Source organism: Phocoena phocoena, chromosome 5 (genome assembly GCF_963924675.1).
Source record: "Phocoena phocoena chromosome 5, mPhoPho1.1, whole genome shotgun sequence".
Taxonomy (NCBI): domain Eukaryota; kingdom Metazoa; phylum Chordata; class Mammalia; order Artiodactyla; family Phocoenidae; genus Phocoena; species Phocoena phocoena.
In genome coordinates this window covers 109,379,123-109,394,430 of record NC_089223.1, presented here as the reverse complement: position 1 = coordinate 109,394,430, position 15,308 = coordinate 109,379,123, and the positions used below count along the sequence as shown (strand labels likewise).

Here is a 15,308-nt window from a genome sequence, read left to right as displayed (position 1 = left end):
AACAGTTGGCTTTGAAGAGGGACAGGGACTCCCTGATTTGTAGCTTTTGCTAATTTCTGGGCTGTAAATTACTCCCACCGTGGGTGATTTCAAGCCATTGACATGATGTCACAGAACGCAAACTGGGAAGTGACACAACAGCCTCCTGTGTAGTGGCAAAGTCCGTGTCAGGACACCACTGAATTACTGTTAATGGTTTATTGTAGGTTTTTGTACTCGTCTTACCTTTCCTTCTCAACAGCAAACACCTTTAAAACAGGATCAAATTATTTTTACGTTCCAAATGTCCCAGGTAAAGTGCCTTCCACATAAGCATTAAATAAATGTTGAAGATATGTATGGATAAGTTAATTGATATTAATTATGTATAATTGCTTGGTATGCCAAGTATTTGACTTTAATGAAATTTTGTTTAATTTTCCATTGATATCAGTTCTTAAAAGACACACTTTTTAGGATTTCAAATCACATTAATTTATTTGAAGGGTATAAAGCAGTTGAGCAAAATACTTTAATTTGGTTAAATGTAGTGAAATTCTTAGTGAAGAGAGGAAAGAAAGAAGTTTCAAAAAATTTTTCAGGGAGGAAGACAGTGCCCTGACTTTTGCCAGTGCAGCTTGATAGCTTCCCTCACCCTCAGTTTTACTGAGATATAATTGACATACAACACTGTAGAAGTTTAAGGTATACAGCATGAGCTTGACTCATATATTGCAAAATTATTACCAAAATAAGTTTAGTTGATATCCATCACCTCATATAGTTACAATTCTTTTTCCTTGTGATGAGAACTTTCAGGATTTACTCAAAGCAACTTTCAAGTATACCATACAGCAGTGTTAACTATCGTCACCATGCTGGTGACGTCACTAGCCCCAGTGCTTATTTACCTTATAACTGCAAGTTTGTACTTTTTGACTACCTTCACCAGTTCCCCACCTTCACCCAATCCCCTAGCCCCCAACCCCTGCCCCTGGTAGCCACAAATCTGACCTCTTTTTCTACGAGTTTGGATTTTTTAGATGCCATATATAAGTGAAACCGTACAGTATTTGTCTCTCTCTGAAGCTTTCACTGCTTCAGTATAATATTTTGGGTTTCCTTTCTACCTCCTCCTCTTCCTCCCCTCTCCATCCCTCTTCTCCTCCTCAGAATTTGTTAGTTTATCAGAAAAAAAAAAAAAAAGAATCCTACTGCAAGGGAATAACTATAACATAAAGCTTACTTTTAGTATTAATTTCTTGAATCCATATCAAAAATACATTTTGTCAACTGTCATTGTTACTTCAGTTTATCCATCTTTAGAGTGAGCTGTGCTTTGTATTTCAATAATGATTCTAATTTTTCCCTCTCTGAGAAAAGGCAGAGATGTGAAATAAATATATATTCATTGATCTCTCCTTTCAGGGAACAGATCAGAATCACTAAACCAAGGGAGGTTTGGAGTATACCTTAATTTCATTTATCCTTTATAAGCCCACTTTTTATTAATATAAGTTAAAAAGAGTAAATAAATTTTGTTTAACTGTATAATAAGTCTGCTGTTGGGTATGTATTCAAATGTATCTAAAATACGAATCCTTTTTTAAAACTGAAGTTAAAATGATTTCCTTGCTGTGGTGAAACTGGTGTGTGTTTAAATGTAAGATGAAATATTTGTTAAGCAGTGTTAAAAATCAAAGTATTAGGGCTTCCCTGGTGGCGCAGTGGTTGAGAGTCCGCCTGCCGATGCGGGGGACTCGGGTTCGTGCCCCGGTCTGGGAGGATCCCACGTGCCGCGGAGCGGCTGGGCCCGTGAGCCATGGCCGCTGAGCCTGCGCGTCCGGAGCCTGTGCTCCGTAAGTGGGAGAGGCCACAACAGTGAGAGGCCTGTGTACCGCAAAAAAAAAAAAAAAAAAAAAAAAAAAATCAAAGTATTAGGTTGTGCCCACAAAAAATGGCATACTGTGGTTCCCTTTTATCTTTTTGTAAATATTAAAGTTGTTATACTATTACTGAAATATTAATGATAAGTGTATATTTAATTCAAGTGAAAATGATCTCTTTGCTACAGTGAGTTTCTTGTTTTGTTTTTAGGAACTGGACATCCTGAAATTAAAGGTAAATCTATTTTTACAATAGATTTAAATAAATAAATTTTGTAAATTTATATTACAAAATTGAGAAGAATAAGGTGTTCTAGCTTGAAATGGTATGCATTTTTTTTCCAAATAAAAATTATCCTTTGCTGTGGTAAGGTTTTTGTTTTTGTTCTTTTTTCAGGCGCTTTACATATGGCTCAAGGTAAAAAAATTATTAAATTTTCGGGATATTGCAGAATTGAAACAAAATACAAGCAAGCACTGCTGTTATCTTATATTTTAAGGTAACTATTAACTGAGGATGACATAACCGGTTTTAACATTTGTTCAGGCACAATGGCCTTCCCCCCCCCCCCCCACAGTGTGGTAAACTTTCATTCCCACACTCCCCGTTCACAGCCTGCTAGCCAAAAACCACCCAAGGTGCATTCCCTGCACATTTCACCTCTGCCAAATACCCTTCTCTTCCTTTGCTTTTTCCCCCAAACCAAGGCAGCTCCTGAAGAAATTGTCACTAGAGGAAACATAACATCTTTTTGTGACAGGTATTTCCTTATTTACTTTTGTAACAGATATCCCGAAATCTTCCAGCTCTTTAGGGTCATCCCTTTCTTCATTATTCATATAAAATGACTACTAAAAGTTTACGGTCCTCCTTAGGGTTCCTGAGTGACTTTTATATGCTCAAGATCAGCCCTGTTCTAAAGGGCAATTTCAACTATTTCTTTGTATTCCCTCCCTCTTGTCATTTTGCCCTCCAAGGCTGCTGTCCTTTTTGTTTTGTTTTGTCTTTGCTTGTTTGTTTCCTCTTCTTTATTCTTTTTCGCCTTCCCTCCTTCTTGTCCTTCCTTCCTTCCTAGTTTCAGACCTCAGGGGCAAAGAGATGCCTTAATGATATTCCTTAGTTCACTGCACATGATCATCTCTGTCCAGGCAAGCCCCCTCTCTTGCTTTATTTATTCTCCTTTATTCCTATACCTTACTCCCATTCCCCATAAGCAACCATTTTAATGTGATTTAATGGGTATGTCTTTTTGTTTGTGTACATTCTTATCCAGTGTGTACTGTTACCTTGTGAGTATACATTTGTCATTCACATAGTATTGTGTTCTAGATCTTATATTTCCTTTTTATCTTTTCACAAAGCATTATGTTTTTAAGATCTGTCCATGTTGCGATGTTTCCATCTAATCTGTTGCTTCTAACTGCCACATGATAAAACACTGTGCTGTTCATCTTTCACAAGTGACTCCCTACCTTCTCAGTAATGGACTCTCAGCCCGCACTCACAGTGCAGTGAATATCCTCTCCTTAAGGATGTGTGGGAGGATTTCTTTGAGACATCTAGCTGGGCCAAGAATTGCTGGGTCTTGGGGTATGCCTCTACTTAATCTGACAACCTAGGGCCTGCTCGTTCTCTGGCAGAGTGGTCCTCACCTCCACTGACAACACCCGAGGGCTTGCCTCAAACCCACTAACATTTAGTACTATGCAGCTTTCTAATTTTGCTAGTCTCATACTCCCAAGTGACATGGCATCGTTTATTAATTTGCATTTTTGTCGTAACCAATGATTCTGGGTTTCTCTTCATATGCGTACTAGCTTTTTGAGTTTCCTCTTCCTTTTCTTTCTGTCCTTTTTCCAGTTCACATCTTTTGTCTCATTTCATATTGGGACTGCAGTCTTCTTTCTTGTTGCATTCTAGATATTAATCCATTTTCAGTTTTAGACATGCAAATACCTTCTTCCATTCCGTCACCCATCCATTAACTTCAGCCAAGATTAAAGATTAAATTTAATCTTTAAATGTTTAAATTTTTATTTAATCAAAGTCATTGATTGTTTTTCTTATGGTCTGTGCTTTTGGAGTTTTATGCTGCTCTTCTAATATCCAGTATACCTCAGCTACACTGGACTTTCCCCATCTTCCTTTGTTGAGCATTTAATATGAAGTCTTCTCTTTGGTTCACGTTGTTGCTTTTGTGAAAGCTCTGAGCAGAAAATAACCTAAATGTGTAGCATAACAGATACATGTATGCCTCTCCCAAAAAGAAGTTGGGAAATCCAGTGATAAAACACAGGATTGCTGCAGCAAAGTAACCCCTCTGGACTGCGCCCTCATCCAAGACAGAACAACACGTTGTGGGAATTCACCTTTGGATCCTCAGGTCAAAGAACTGATGATCCTGTCCATGACTGAAATGTTCTAGGACAGTAGAGTGAAGATGGAATCATCCCATATAACTTCAAGCAAAGGTCTAAGAGAAAAAAAAGGAAGAAGAGAGAATGTGTTTCTGTTTTTCTTTTTGTTTAACTTTTGACTTCTGCATCCCAAATGACTAATAATAACTATGCCTAACACTGAAACCAATTAAACATTGCATAACCCCTGTTAAGAGGTGCCTTATTATATACACAAAATGAGAAGACCCTTTTTAATGTCAGCTCAGGACTATTTCAGTCAGTGTCTGTAACTGCTCCCTACCTTATATAAGGACCTTGCAGGACTTCCCTGGTGACGCAGTGGTTGAGAATCTGCCTGCTAATGCAGGGGACACGGGTTCGAGCCCTGGTCTGGGAAGATCCCACATGCTGCGGAGCAACTGGGCCCGTGAGCCACAACTACTGAGCCTGCGCGTCTGGAGCCTGTGCTCTGCAACAAGAGAGGCCGCGATAGTGAGAGACCCGCACACCGCGATGAAGAGTGGCCCCTGCTCGCCACAACTAGAGAAAGCCCTCGCACAGAATCGAAGACCCAACACAGCCAAAAATAAATAAATAAATAAATTAATTAAAAAAAAAAAAAAAGACCTTGCAAATGCAGAGTTGAAAGAGATGCTTTTCTTCTCTGAACTGGGCATTTCGCCTGCTCTAAATGCAGAACTCTGCAGCACCATGAGTCTAACCATTCACTTGTGCCAACAGACACCAGTAGTTTGTGCCTGAAAATTTTCTTACATAGTTCATCTTGAGCCTTCACAATTACCTAGCTATAGAAAGGAAATAAGATTTTGTACTGTCCTTTTTAAAGGTAGGACAAGGTTTAGACAGGTAATTATTAACAAAGTTTAAATGATTTTAATGATTTACTTCTTACTATAAACACCATATTAAACATTGGAACTTTTGTTTGATTATAGAAGAAACAGAAATGTTGACTGCTGATATGGATGCAGGTAAGTTAGCATTATTCTTTTTTACTGGTCCTTCACTGGTTAAATTTGCATTCTAATGTCATTTGCGTGTGTGTGAGTATGTACGCATATATGCAATATAATTGACTCAAGCAACAATTACCTTTGATATCAACTTAAATAGAAAAGAATAACGTAACTACTTTCCTTATCATTTTTAAGAAAAACAAGCATAAATGCTTCTTGAGAACTGCTTTGAAAATGGGTTAATTCATATGGCTAGTTTTGAAATGAAAACAACACTCTAGTCCTACAAAAGATTTTTCTATTTGTTATGAGATTTGTTAGGTCAGTTTTGTCAAAAACAACCAGATTTCAAGTGTGACCCCGGACATACATTTTGAAATAGAAAAATAATAGATGTGAATTGAATGAACCTGCTCTTTTGCAATATTTTAAACCATGATAACAGGAGGTCTGTGAAGATCTGTCTGTTGGCCAGTTCTGCACTGAGGGCCAAATTTAATTAAAGTATTAAGTTTCTGGGAAGACAGTAATTGATAAGAGCTTTTGAGTCAGACTGACTTGTATTAAATCCTGACTCAGTTATCTGTTAGTTGTGTGACCGTAGGTGAGTAACAAGCTCAAATGCAAATTAGGAATGAAGTATCTCCCTATTTTAGGAGGTTTAAAAACTGAAGTTCATGTAAGACTCTCTTCCAATTGCCAGGCCCAAAAACTATCAACAATTTTTAAAAAATCAGGCAATGAGTGACAGATTTAGATCTCAAAGCTACAGATATCAGTTAGAGGGATTTCCAACAAAGGGCCCTTATTTTCTATTCAAGGTAATATTAATTTTCAGATACTACCCAAGCTGGTTTCATAGTCCTCAAATGATGGGGTCCCTCCTCTTTCAAAGGTCCAAGCAGAAATTTAAAATTTATCATCACACTCTTCCCCCGACACAGTTCTTAGGATGGATGGGACTCCCCCCAAATTCTTTTATCCACATTTGTTCACAACTTCTCTCCCTTGAGGACCTACCTCCTTCTTGTATGTTCAAAGTAATTGAGAATGATATTAATTTTCCTTTCTCATTCGGGATGGCAGAAATTTTTGTGACATGATAAAATAGAGGGAGAGAATAAGAAGAGCATCTTCTACTTTTACTTTCTTCCTTTGTCATGAATTCTCTTGCAAATTCATGTCTTAAGCCTTGGTCTACCATGCCTCCCAGTGACAAACGTGCCTTGTCTGAGTGCTCACAGAGGAAGGAAATATCATCACATGTCAAGTGGCTAAAAACACAACCCGCCTCCCAGCCCACTGATCCTGGATTGTCCAGGGGTTCCGGCACATTACCTCTCAGGGTTAATATGATGATTAAGTGAGATAAACTATATACAAAGTACTTAGCATGGGGCCTGACAGAAAGTACTCAACGTTAACATCATTAATGTTAATATTATTGAAAAGAGTCCCACATAAACGGCCTCTAGAAAGTGAAAACTATGAAAGTAAGAAGCTGGAGTTCTGCATGTGACCCCCATCCTGAACTGTCATGGTAGTAATGCCTAGGCATGTGGCTCCTCTTATCTTCCAGAGGCTGGTAAATGTTTAACCCCTCAGGCAGCCTCTTTCTGCCACTAGTCCACCTTGGGCAGAACTTCAGAGAATCAAGCCACTTTTAATATTAAGCCAGAATTTTTAAACAAGGTGAATAGCACAGTTTAGCATCTAAAATAAGTTACTAATGAATCTGGCCTGTTTCATATTAGTTGTGACTCTGCTGTTTTTATGGCATAGATAATCAAGAAGTTTGCCCAGAACGTAATGGTTTCAAAATCACAATGATGCAATCTCTTCCTTTCTTAAAGAAAGAAAATGGATAAAATCGTTTTTCCCTAAACTGTCCTGTGGAGTTAAAAACAGCGCGCACATTCGAAGGAAACGAGTCATAGGAGGAAAGCCAGCAAAAGTGGTAAACCCGCCCAAAAAGTTATAACGTCACTTCCCAGGAGCAGCCCAAATTTGGAAAAATAGAGGTGGGGGTGGAATGTGGTAATTACAAGAGACTGAGAGTCTTGCCATGGAAATATCTTCGAGCCACCTGTCTGGGAGGATGGCAGTGACCACACAAATGTCTTTACAGGGAGACTTCCCATGGCAGGTGGCAATTAAGGAAGGTGAGAAAATCAACTGTGGAGGAATTTATATCGGTGGCTGTTGGATTCTGACTGCTGCACATTGTGTCAGGTAAAAAAACGTCTCCAGTAGATGTTGGATTTCCTGAAACAATGAAGTTAGGTAATAGAGATTGTGGCAGGTGATAAATAAAAGCATATATAAGAAAAATAATTGACAAATTCCACTCTATTATCTGCTAAACGCCCTCTGATATTCATGATCGAGGTCCCAGAGGCCAATTCCCCAGAACCCACTGTGTTCCCCTCACACCAAACTGTTGATCCCAGCTGGCAAGGGCAGATCAAACCTGTAGGTACCAAGTTATTTCACTTGGCTCATTTGCATGGATCAAGGTCAGCCTGGAGAACAGGTTCAGAATTCTGCCCTCAGTTATGACCTTTAGAATGAATGAAGCACCATTTATTGAGCACCTCTTACAGACCAGATACTGTGTCCAGCACTTTCATGTATGTTATTTTGTTTTAATATTCTTAACAGTCCTAAGAGGTAAATATTATTCCTCCCATTTTCTAGATAAGCAGACTGAGACTAGAAGTTACATAACTTGGCTAAAGCAACACTACAAGTCAGTTGCAGAGCCAGGGTAAAATCAAGTTCAACGTATCTGACAGTAACTTAGATGAAGGCCTGCTTAGAAAATCTGCAGGTGACCCAAAGTTGAGAGAGATAAGAAATCTGTTGAATGACACCCATAAAAATCCTCATGGATTGGAGCAATGCACCAACTCTAATTTCTTCCCTCTGAATGACCCTTTTCTCTTGGCTTCTGTTACACAACACTCTCCTGGTTTTCTACCTACCTCTCTGGTCACATCTGCTCTGCCTTCTTTGCAGCTTCCTCCTCCAGTGACTGAGCATTACTGCTCCCCTGAAATACCTGAGTTCCTCAAGGTGTATCCTGGCTTCCTCTTCTCTTCTTACTTCTTCTTCCTAAAATTATCTGTACTTTAAAATACCACCATACGCTGACACAACGATATTTCCAGCCTAGACCTCTTCTCCAACCCTGACCCTACAGTACACTGACTATCTTGGCTCTATCAGAAGTCAATCAAATTCAAAAGGTCTAAGACCGAGCTCATGATATGCCCCTTCTCCCAGATATGGCCCTGACCCAGTGTTCCCTATCTCAGCAAATGACAGCACCATTCATCTAGCTACACGGGGCAGAAATCTAAAAATCTTCGCACTTCACTCCCTCAGCCCTACCATAGCTCAGCCAGTGTATCACCAACTCCAGATGGCTTCTTTAATTTCCAGTTATTTAATTCTCAAAACTTCTTTCCACTATTACCCTGCTCTCACCTCTCTCCTGGATTATACCAACCGATTCTGAATTGGCTTACCTGCAGTCACTCTGCCCAGCACTGCCCCCATCAACCCATTGCCTACTGTGCAGCGAGAGTAGTAGTTCCATGCCTGGTTCTGACCACTTCCCACTTAAAATTCGACGGCTTTGCATTCCTCTTGGGATAAAAAACTAAACAAAATGTTTAACACAGTTCATTAGGCCCCAAGTGATGTGACCCCTATTTACCTTTGCCGATCTCGTCTTGCTCCACAGTGTCACTTCTTGCCCCTATTCCACCTGCTCTGGCCTTCTTTCCATTATTCAAGTGTACCTTGCTCCCTGCTGCAAAAAGACCTTCACATATGGTTTCCCATGCCTGAAAGCATCTTCCCTACCTTGCTTCCCTAGTTAGTGCTACTCGTTATTCAGATCTCAGCTCAATCCTCACTTCCTCAGAGAACCTTCCCCCACTCCCTAAAGTCTAACCCTCCTGATATGTTCTCAGAACCCATGTGCTGTGAGTTCCTCTCACTTTTTACAGTAGAATACATATCTTCGCTGGTGTGATTATCCACTTAATGCTGCATCCTTTCCTAGACCCTGAGTTCCATGAAAGCAGGAACTATTTCCGATTTGCTCATTTCTGCATCCCAGTGGCTAACACAGTGCCTGGTAATAGTAGGTACACACTAAATCTTTGTTAAGTAAATTGAATGGATCAACAGTTAAACATTAAACAATATTCAGGACCTCTGATCCTGAAAAACAACCAAAAGGAATATGAAACACAGCATTCTTGGAACTCTAAGTTTAAATAAAAGCATCTTGAACACTCATTAGTTCCTAGGACATCACTGTTTAACTGTAAGGTGATTCCCTGAGAAAGTGATGGTAGACACCCAATTTGCTGGAAACCACGAGGTGAAAACTGATATGAAAATAGAGTGAGGCATCGGGACAGGCAATATTTAGCCCATTCACCATTTCAACCAAATTCTAAAACAGCTGCTGTGTTCCAGGTATAATACTCAACACAGGCATCTATCTATAGATGATAAGACCCTATCTTTGACTTCAGGTAGCACAAACAGGAAGAAAGGCTTGTGAGCAAATAAATACAATGCAGAGTTAGGATGAAGTCAGTTTTAAAGGTCAGAATGATGACTGCTGTGGTCTTCACCCTGGGAACCTCTGGGGTTCTGTGCTCTGACTCCCTATTTCCTCAAACACATTTCTTGCTAGACGCTCTCTGGTCTCTGCTTAAACACCTTCAGTGCCGGTGCTCTTACTTCAGAGGCAGCCAACTCATTCTACTTCTGGCATATCTGGTAGTTAGCAAGATCTTTATGTCCCTAATATTGAGCAGTTAGATGAACTATTCCTCTCTTCATTTACCCGCAGACTGTAATTCTGTCCTAAGAAAATCTAATTGCACTGTTTCATGACAGCAAAGATTAAAAAAAAAATCCGGGAAAATGAAAAACTTCCTTAAAAAGGGAGAATTTAAAGATGAAGCATCAGAAGTCCAATTTATAGTTGTTTTTTTCTCAATATATTTATTTCCTTTTTCCTTTCTGTTACAGAATCAGCAGAATTCGTCGTTACCAAATATGGACATCATTTACAGACTTGTTAAGACCTGACTCTCAGATAGCTGTTCAGTCGGTAAATCAAATTATTATCCACGATAAGTACAATGGAGCCACCTACCAAAATGACATAGCTTTGATTGAAATGAAAAAACACTCAAGCCGAAAAGAATGTGTGTTGCCTCATTCCATCCCTGCCTGTGTCCCCTGGTCTCCCTATCTATTTCAACCTAATGATAAATGCATCGTTTCTGGCTGGGGTCGAGAAAAAGGTATGTTTTACAGTTTGTTAATCAGAATCCAGGGGCTGAAAAATGAATAGGAATAGAAATGCATAGGAGCTAATCTCCTAGTGTCCAGAGAGAAACATTGCATTAAATCCAGAAAAGTGAATGTCCAGCCAAGGCCAGCTCATGGGCATAGGACCTGTGTGGTTGCCCATGGGCTCTGGGCACCAAAGACACTTGTGCTTGGTGTACTGCTGTATTGTCACCATCAAGAAATCCTTAATAAATTTTGCAGGGGCCCCACCTCACATTTTCAATTTTCACTTGGTTCTGCAAATTATGTAATTGATCCTGACCTAGAGTTTCAAAGGATACCTATACTCTGTGATATAGAACATACATTGAGGGGTAACCATTCACCAAGAAAAAAATAGAGTGACGGGGGACATATAGCATGGGCTTTCTGGATTTGTTGGAATGATATGGATGAAAGATAAAAAGCTTTTCAAAGGGATAATCATAGTATATGCTGAGTCAGTGATCCCACAACCCTTCAGCTCTCTCCGCTGCCCTCACCTATTCTCCATGCCTCACACCTCCACATCCCACAAAGAGAAAGAGAATATGAAGAATTCATTCTTTGAGCTTCTAAGAAGACTTGAGGTGAAAATTCATATGAATAAGAGATGTAGACCCTTAGGGACAAATTATTAGGAAGACATGCTAAATTGGAGATAGATTAGAATTAATTTAGGCCATGCTTTTCCCTTCTTCTCGAAGTCAGCCTAGAAATTTAGCTTCCTTTCGACCTCTTAAACTCTTTGTAAATAACTTCACTGCATTAGTCTAATAGACTCCTATTCCAACACATTCTTTATAATTGTCATATTGAAAAGTATAAAATATGCATGTAAATGAACCTGGATTTGTGGTATGTTTGAATACCCAAGATTTACAAAATACTAAAATTTTATTAGTAATTAATTCATCCAGAAACTATTATGTCCTTATATTCGTTCTTTTTTTTAATTAAATTTTTTATTGGAGTATAGTTGATTTACAATGTTGTGTGAATTTCTGCCATACAGCAAAGTGAATCAGTTATACATATACATATATCCACTCTTCTTTTAGATTCTATTCCTATATAGGTCATCACAGAGTATTGAATAGAATTCTCTGTGTTATATATTAGGTTCTTGTTAGTTATCTATTTTATATATAATAGACTTTATATGTCTACTATGTCATATGTCAATCCCAATCTCCCAATTTATCCCCTCCTTCCCCTTTCCCCTTGGTAACCATAAGTTTGTTTTCTACATCTGTGACTCAATTACTGTTTTGTAAATAGGTTCATTTGTACCATTTTTTTACATTCCACATATAAGCAATATCATGTGATATTTGTCTTTGTCTGACTTACTTCACTCAGTATGACAATCTCTAGGTCCATCCATGTTGCTACAAATGACATTATTTCATTCTTTTTATGACTGAGTAATATTCCATTGTATATATGTACCACATCTTCTTTATCCATTCCTCTGTCTATGGACATTTAGGTTGCTTCCATGTCCTGGCTATTGTAAATAATGCTACAATGAACACTGGAGTGCTTGTAAAAATTCGAATTATGGTTTTCTTCAGATATGCCTAGGAGTGGAATTGCTGGATCATATGGTAGCTCTATTTTTCGTTTTTCTTAAGGAACCTCCATGCTGTTCTCCATAGTGGCTGTCCCAATTTTTATTCTCACCAACAGTGCAAAAGGGCTCCCTCTTCTCCACACCCTCTCCAGCATTTGTTGTTTGTAGATTTTTTGATGATAGCCATTCTAACCGATGTAAGGTGATACCTCATTGTAGTTTCAATTTACATTTCTCTGATAATTAGTGATATTGAGCGTCTTCTCACGTGCCTCTTGGCTGTTTGTTTTTTTAATATCAACATTTTAATATTTTATGTTATTTTATTTTGGCTGCACCTTGCGGCTTGTGGGATCTCAGTTCCCCAACCAGGGATTGAACCCCAGCCTTTGGCAGTGACAGCACAGAGTCCTAACCGCTGGACAGCCAGGGAATTCCGTGTTCTGTTTTTTAAAAACTTTTATTATGTACATTCACATGTACTCACAAAAGAAGAGATAAAAGTAAAATAGACCTACCTTTCCTCATGCAGCTTTCACAGTTATCAACATTCCACCATTCTTGTTTTAGCTCCCTGAATTGATCACAATCACAATCGGATAATTAGGAAAGTTTATTCGTAAAGGAGTTAATAATAAAGATGTAGGTGGGAGGTTGGGGAACCACAAGGGCTATGCAGGAACCCAGGACTAACAGTACCAGAACTGAGACCTTTCCTGTATCTGAAGGTATAAGGTGAAGGAGAAGTTACCAGAAGGAGAAAGAGTCTTAGGTAAAGCAGGCTACCTTGAGAGAAGTAATGACCTTGGGTTGAAGGTTATAGCCAGCCCCAATCTCACTATCCTCTCTCCTTCCCTCCTTCCCTTCTGCTGGAGTCCTCTGCTGGAAACCAGAGGTGAAGGCATTCCTATCGAGGCAATCCCTCCAGCTCAGGCTCTCAGGGCAGAGGGCAGGGCATTGAAGGGTGGAGAAAGGATCCGAAAGACAAATCAGGAGCTTTTCAACATATTCCCCCACATGCACTTACTTTTTCCTGGAGCATATCAAATCAAATCCCAGCTATCATGTAATTTTTACCCATGAATGCTCCAGTATACATCTTTACCAGGTAAGGACTTCAAAAACAAAAACAAAACCACAACACCCTTCATACTCAACAAAATAAAAATGATTCCGTAATATCGTCTAATAACCAGCTGTGTTGAATGTGCCTTAATTATTTACAAAAAATTTTTACAATCAGATTATTTCCATTGGGATCCAAACAGTGTCCACACATTGCATTCAGTGGCTATTTTTCTTAAATCTCTTTTAATCTAGAACAGTTACCTCTTCCTTTCATTTAAAACGTATTTATTTTAAATGAAACTGGGTCATTCTTATTTTAGAATTTCCACACCTTGAGTTTGGATGATTGTATCCTTGATGTGACATTTAACATGTGCTTCTATTCCATGTATTTTCTATAAACTAGTAGAGATATTCTTATTCACTGATTTATTTATTAATCAAATGTGATTCAACACATTTATTGAGCCCTTTCTGTGAGTGCAAGATAGTAAGGCTAAAGTGCTAAGATCTCACTGATGAAAAATATGGACCCAGCCAACAAACAAGAGATGCTGAGGCTACAAAGTGGGATGGCAAAGGCCAGCTCTCAAGGGACTTACAGTACAGAGGCGCCATCAGTTGTGAATGCCACCACCAGACAGCAGAACGTGACAGAGGCTTCAAGAAACATACAAAACAAGAGTTCAGGGGAGGAAGCAATCTCCCGATTCTTAAAAATCTCTCACATGTTACAAGAGCTCCCAGTTTTTGAAGGCTTATCCTGAGTTAGGGGAAATAATAAATTACAAATTTTTGAAAAGCTGTTATCCTGAATAAGGTAGTCATATTAAGACTAACTTGAAGTAGGACTTGAAGGAGAAAAAAACTCTTTCCTGATTTGCTACATACATTGGTGGATTTGTTTCTTCCTCTGCTTCCCAGAAGAGAAGAATATTAGTCCTACAGTTAACTACTGCGTGCTTAATACAGTGCTAGGGTCTGTGGCGGTGTCCTCTCAGGACAAGCAAGAGGTCTCTGTCCCCAGGTAGTTTAGAGATTAATTGAGGAGCCACGTCATTTGGCATAAAATATTTAGTGTATAATAGGATTACTGAGTTCCTGCATTACATAAATATTTATTAAGTAACTGATTTGTGCTAGCATGAGGCTGGGTGCTGGTGCAGCAGTGAATGAATCGGGCCTAGCCCCTGCCCTCTTAGAGCACATAAAAGTTGCTGCAAGCTGGGAGAAAGGAAGAGGGGAGACAGGGCAAAAATTTACTCCTTGTACCTGAGACATCTCACCCTGTGTTCTTAGGTTGTTGTCGTCTTCCCTGGACTGTCAATCAGCAACAGCACCTGGTCCTTGTCTTCCCTTGGACCAAGTTCAAGTCCCAAATCTGTGACTTAAAAGGAAAGGAAATCCTAAATCCTCTTTCAATCACTTTCAGATCGTTTAGGAGATAGAGTTCCTCACAGAAGCAAAAACACATAGATACTGGTAACTTCATATGTATTTCCTTCATCTTAAATTCTTATATTAAAACGTTGTTTGCACTCTAACAAGCCCTTTCAAGGAAATAAGGGACTATAAGAAGACAGGAGCTATTTACATAAGCTGATAACAGATTCCTAGCCATCCCCCAGCCCTGCCACTGGACTCAGTGATCAGAATGGAATAGTCTATCCTATTCATCTCACAGTACCCAGGCCAGACATTCAATAATGCCCCTTGACTATTTTTAGAAAGACAGTTCTAGAAACTGGGGATACCATCAGTTGTATGACTAAGTTTGCTAATCAATTATCCTCAAAAGTTTACATATGTATTAAAGAAAATATATATTCTTATATGTTCCTTATGGTTTACTTAATTATGAAAGTAAATACTTAAGAGTTCTCATTTGTAACTTCAAAATGTCTACTTGTTTTCTCTCTTTGTTTAGATAACAAAAAAGTCTATTCACTTAAGTGGGGTGAAGTTCACCTAATAGCAAACTGCTCTAAGTTCTACCCAGGTCGCTACTTTGAAAAAGAAATGGAGTGTGCAGGTAAGCACTGAGTGGCTTCTCAGAAA

General features: G+C 39.0%; 1 protein-coding gene across 1 annotated transcript in view; it reads left to right on the top strand.

Annotated features, from left to right (window-relative positions):
* Nucleotides 1–15,308, top strand: part of CFI (complement factor I) — a 36,315-nt gene that overhangs the window by 19,414 nt on the left and 1,593 nt on the right. Inside the window, 6 exon segments of the mRNA XM_065877271.1 lie at nt 2,077–2,100; nt 5,222–5,257; nt 7,096–7,199; nt 7,371–7,474; nt 10,301–10,578; nt 15,178–15,282. Of these exon segments, the coding sequence (XP_065733343.1) occupies nt 2,077–2,100; nt 5,222–5,257; nt 7,096–7,199; nt 7,371–7,474; nt 10,301–10,578; nt 15,178–15,282 (651 nt within the window).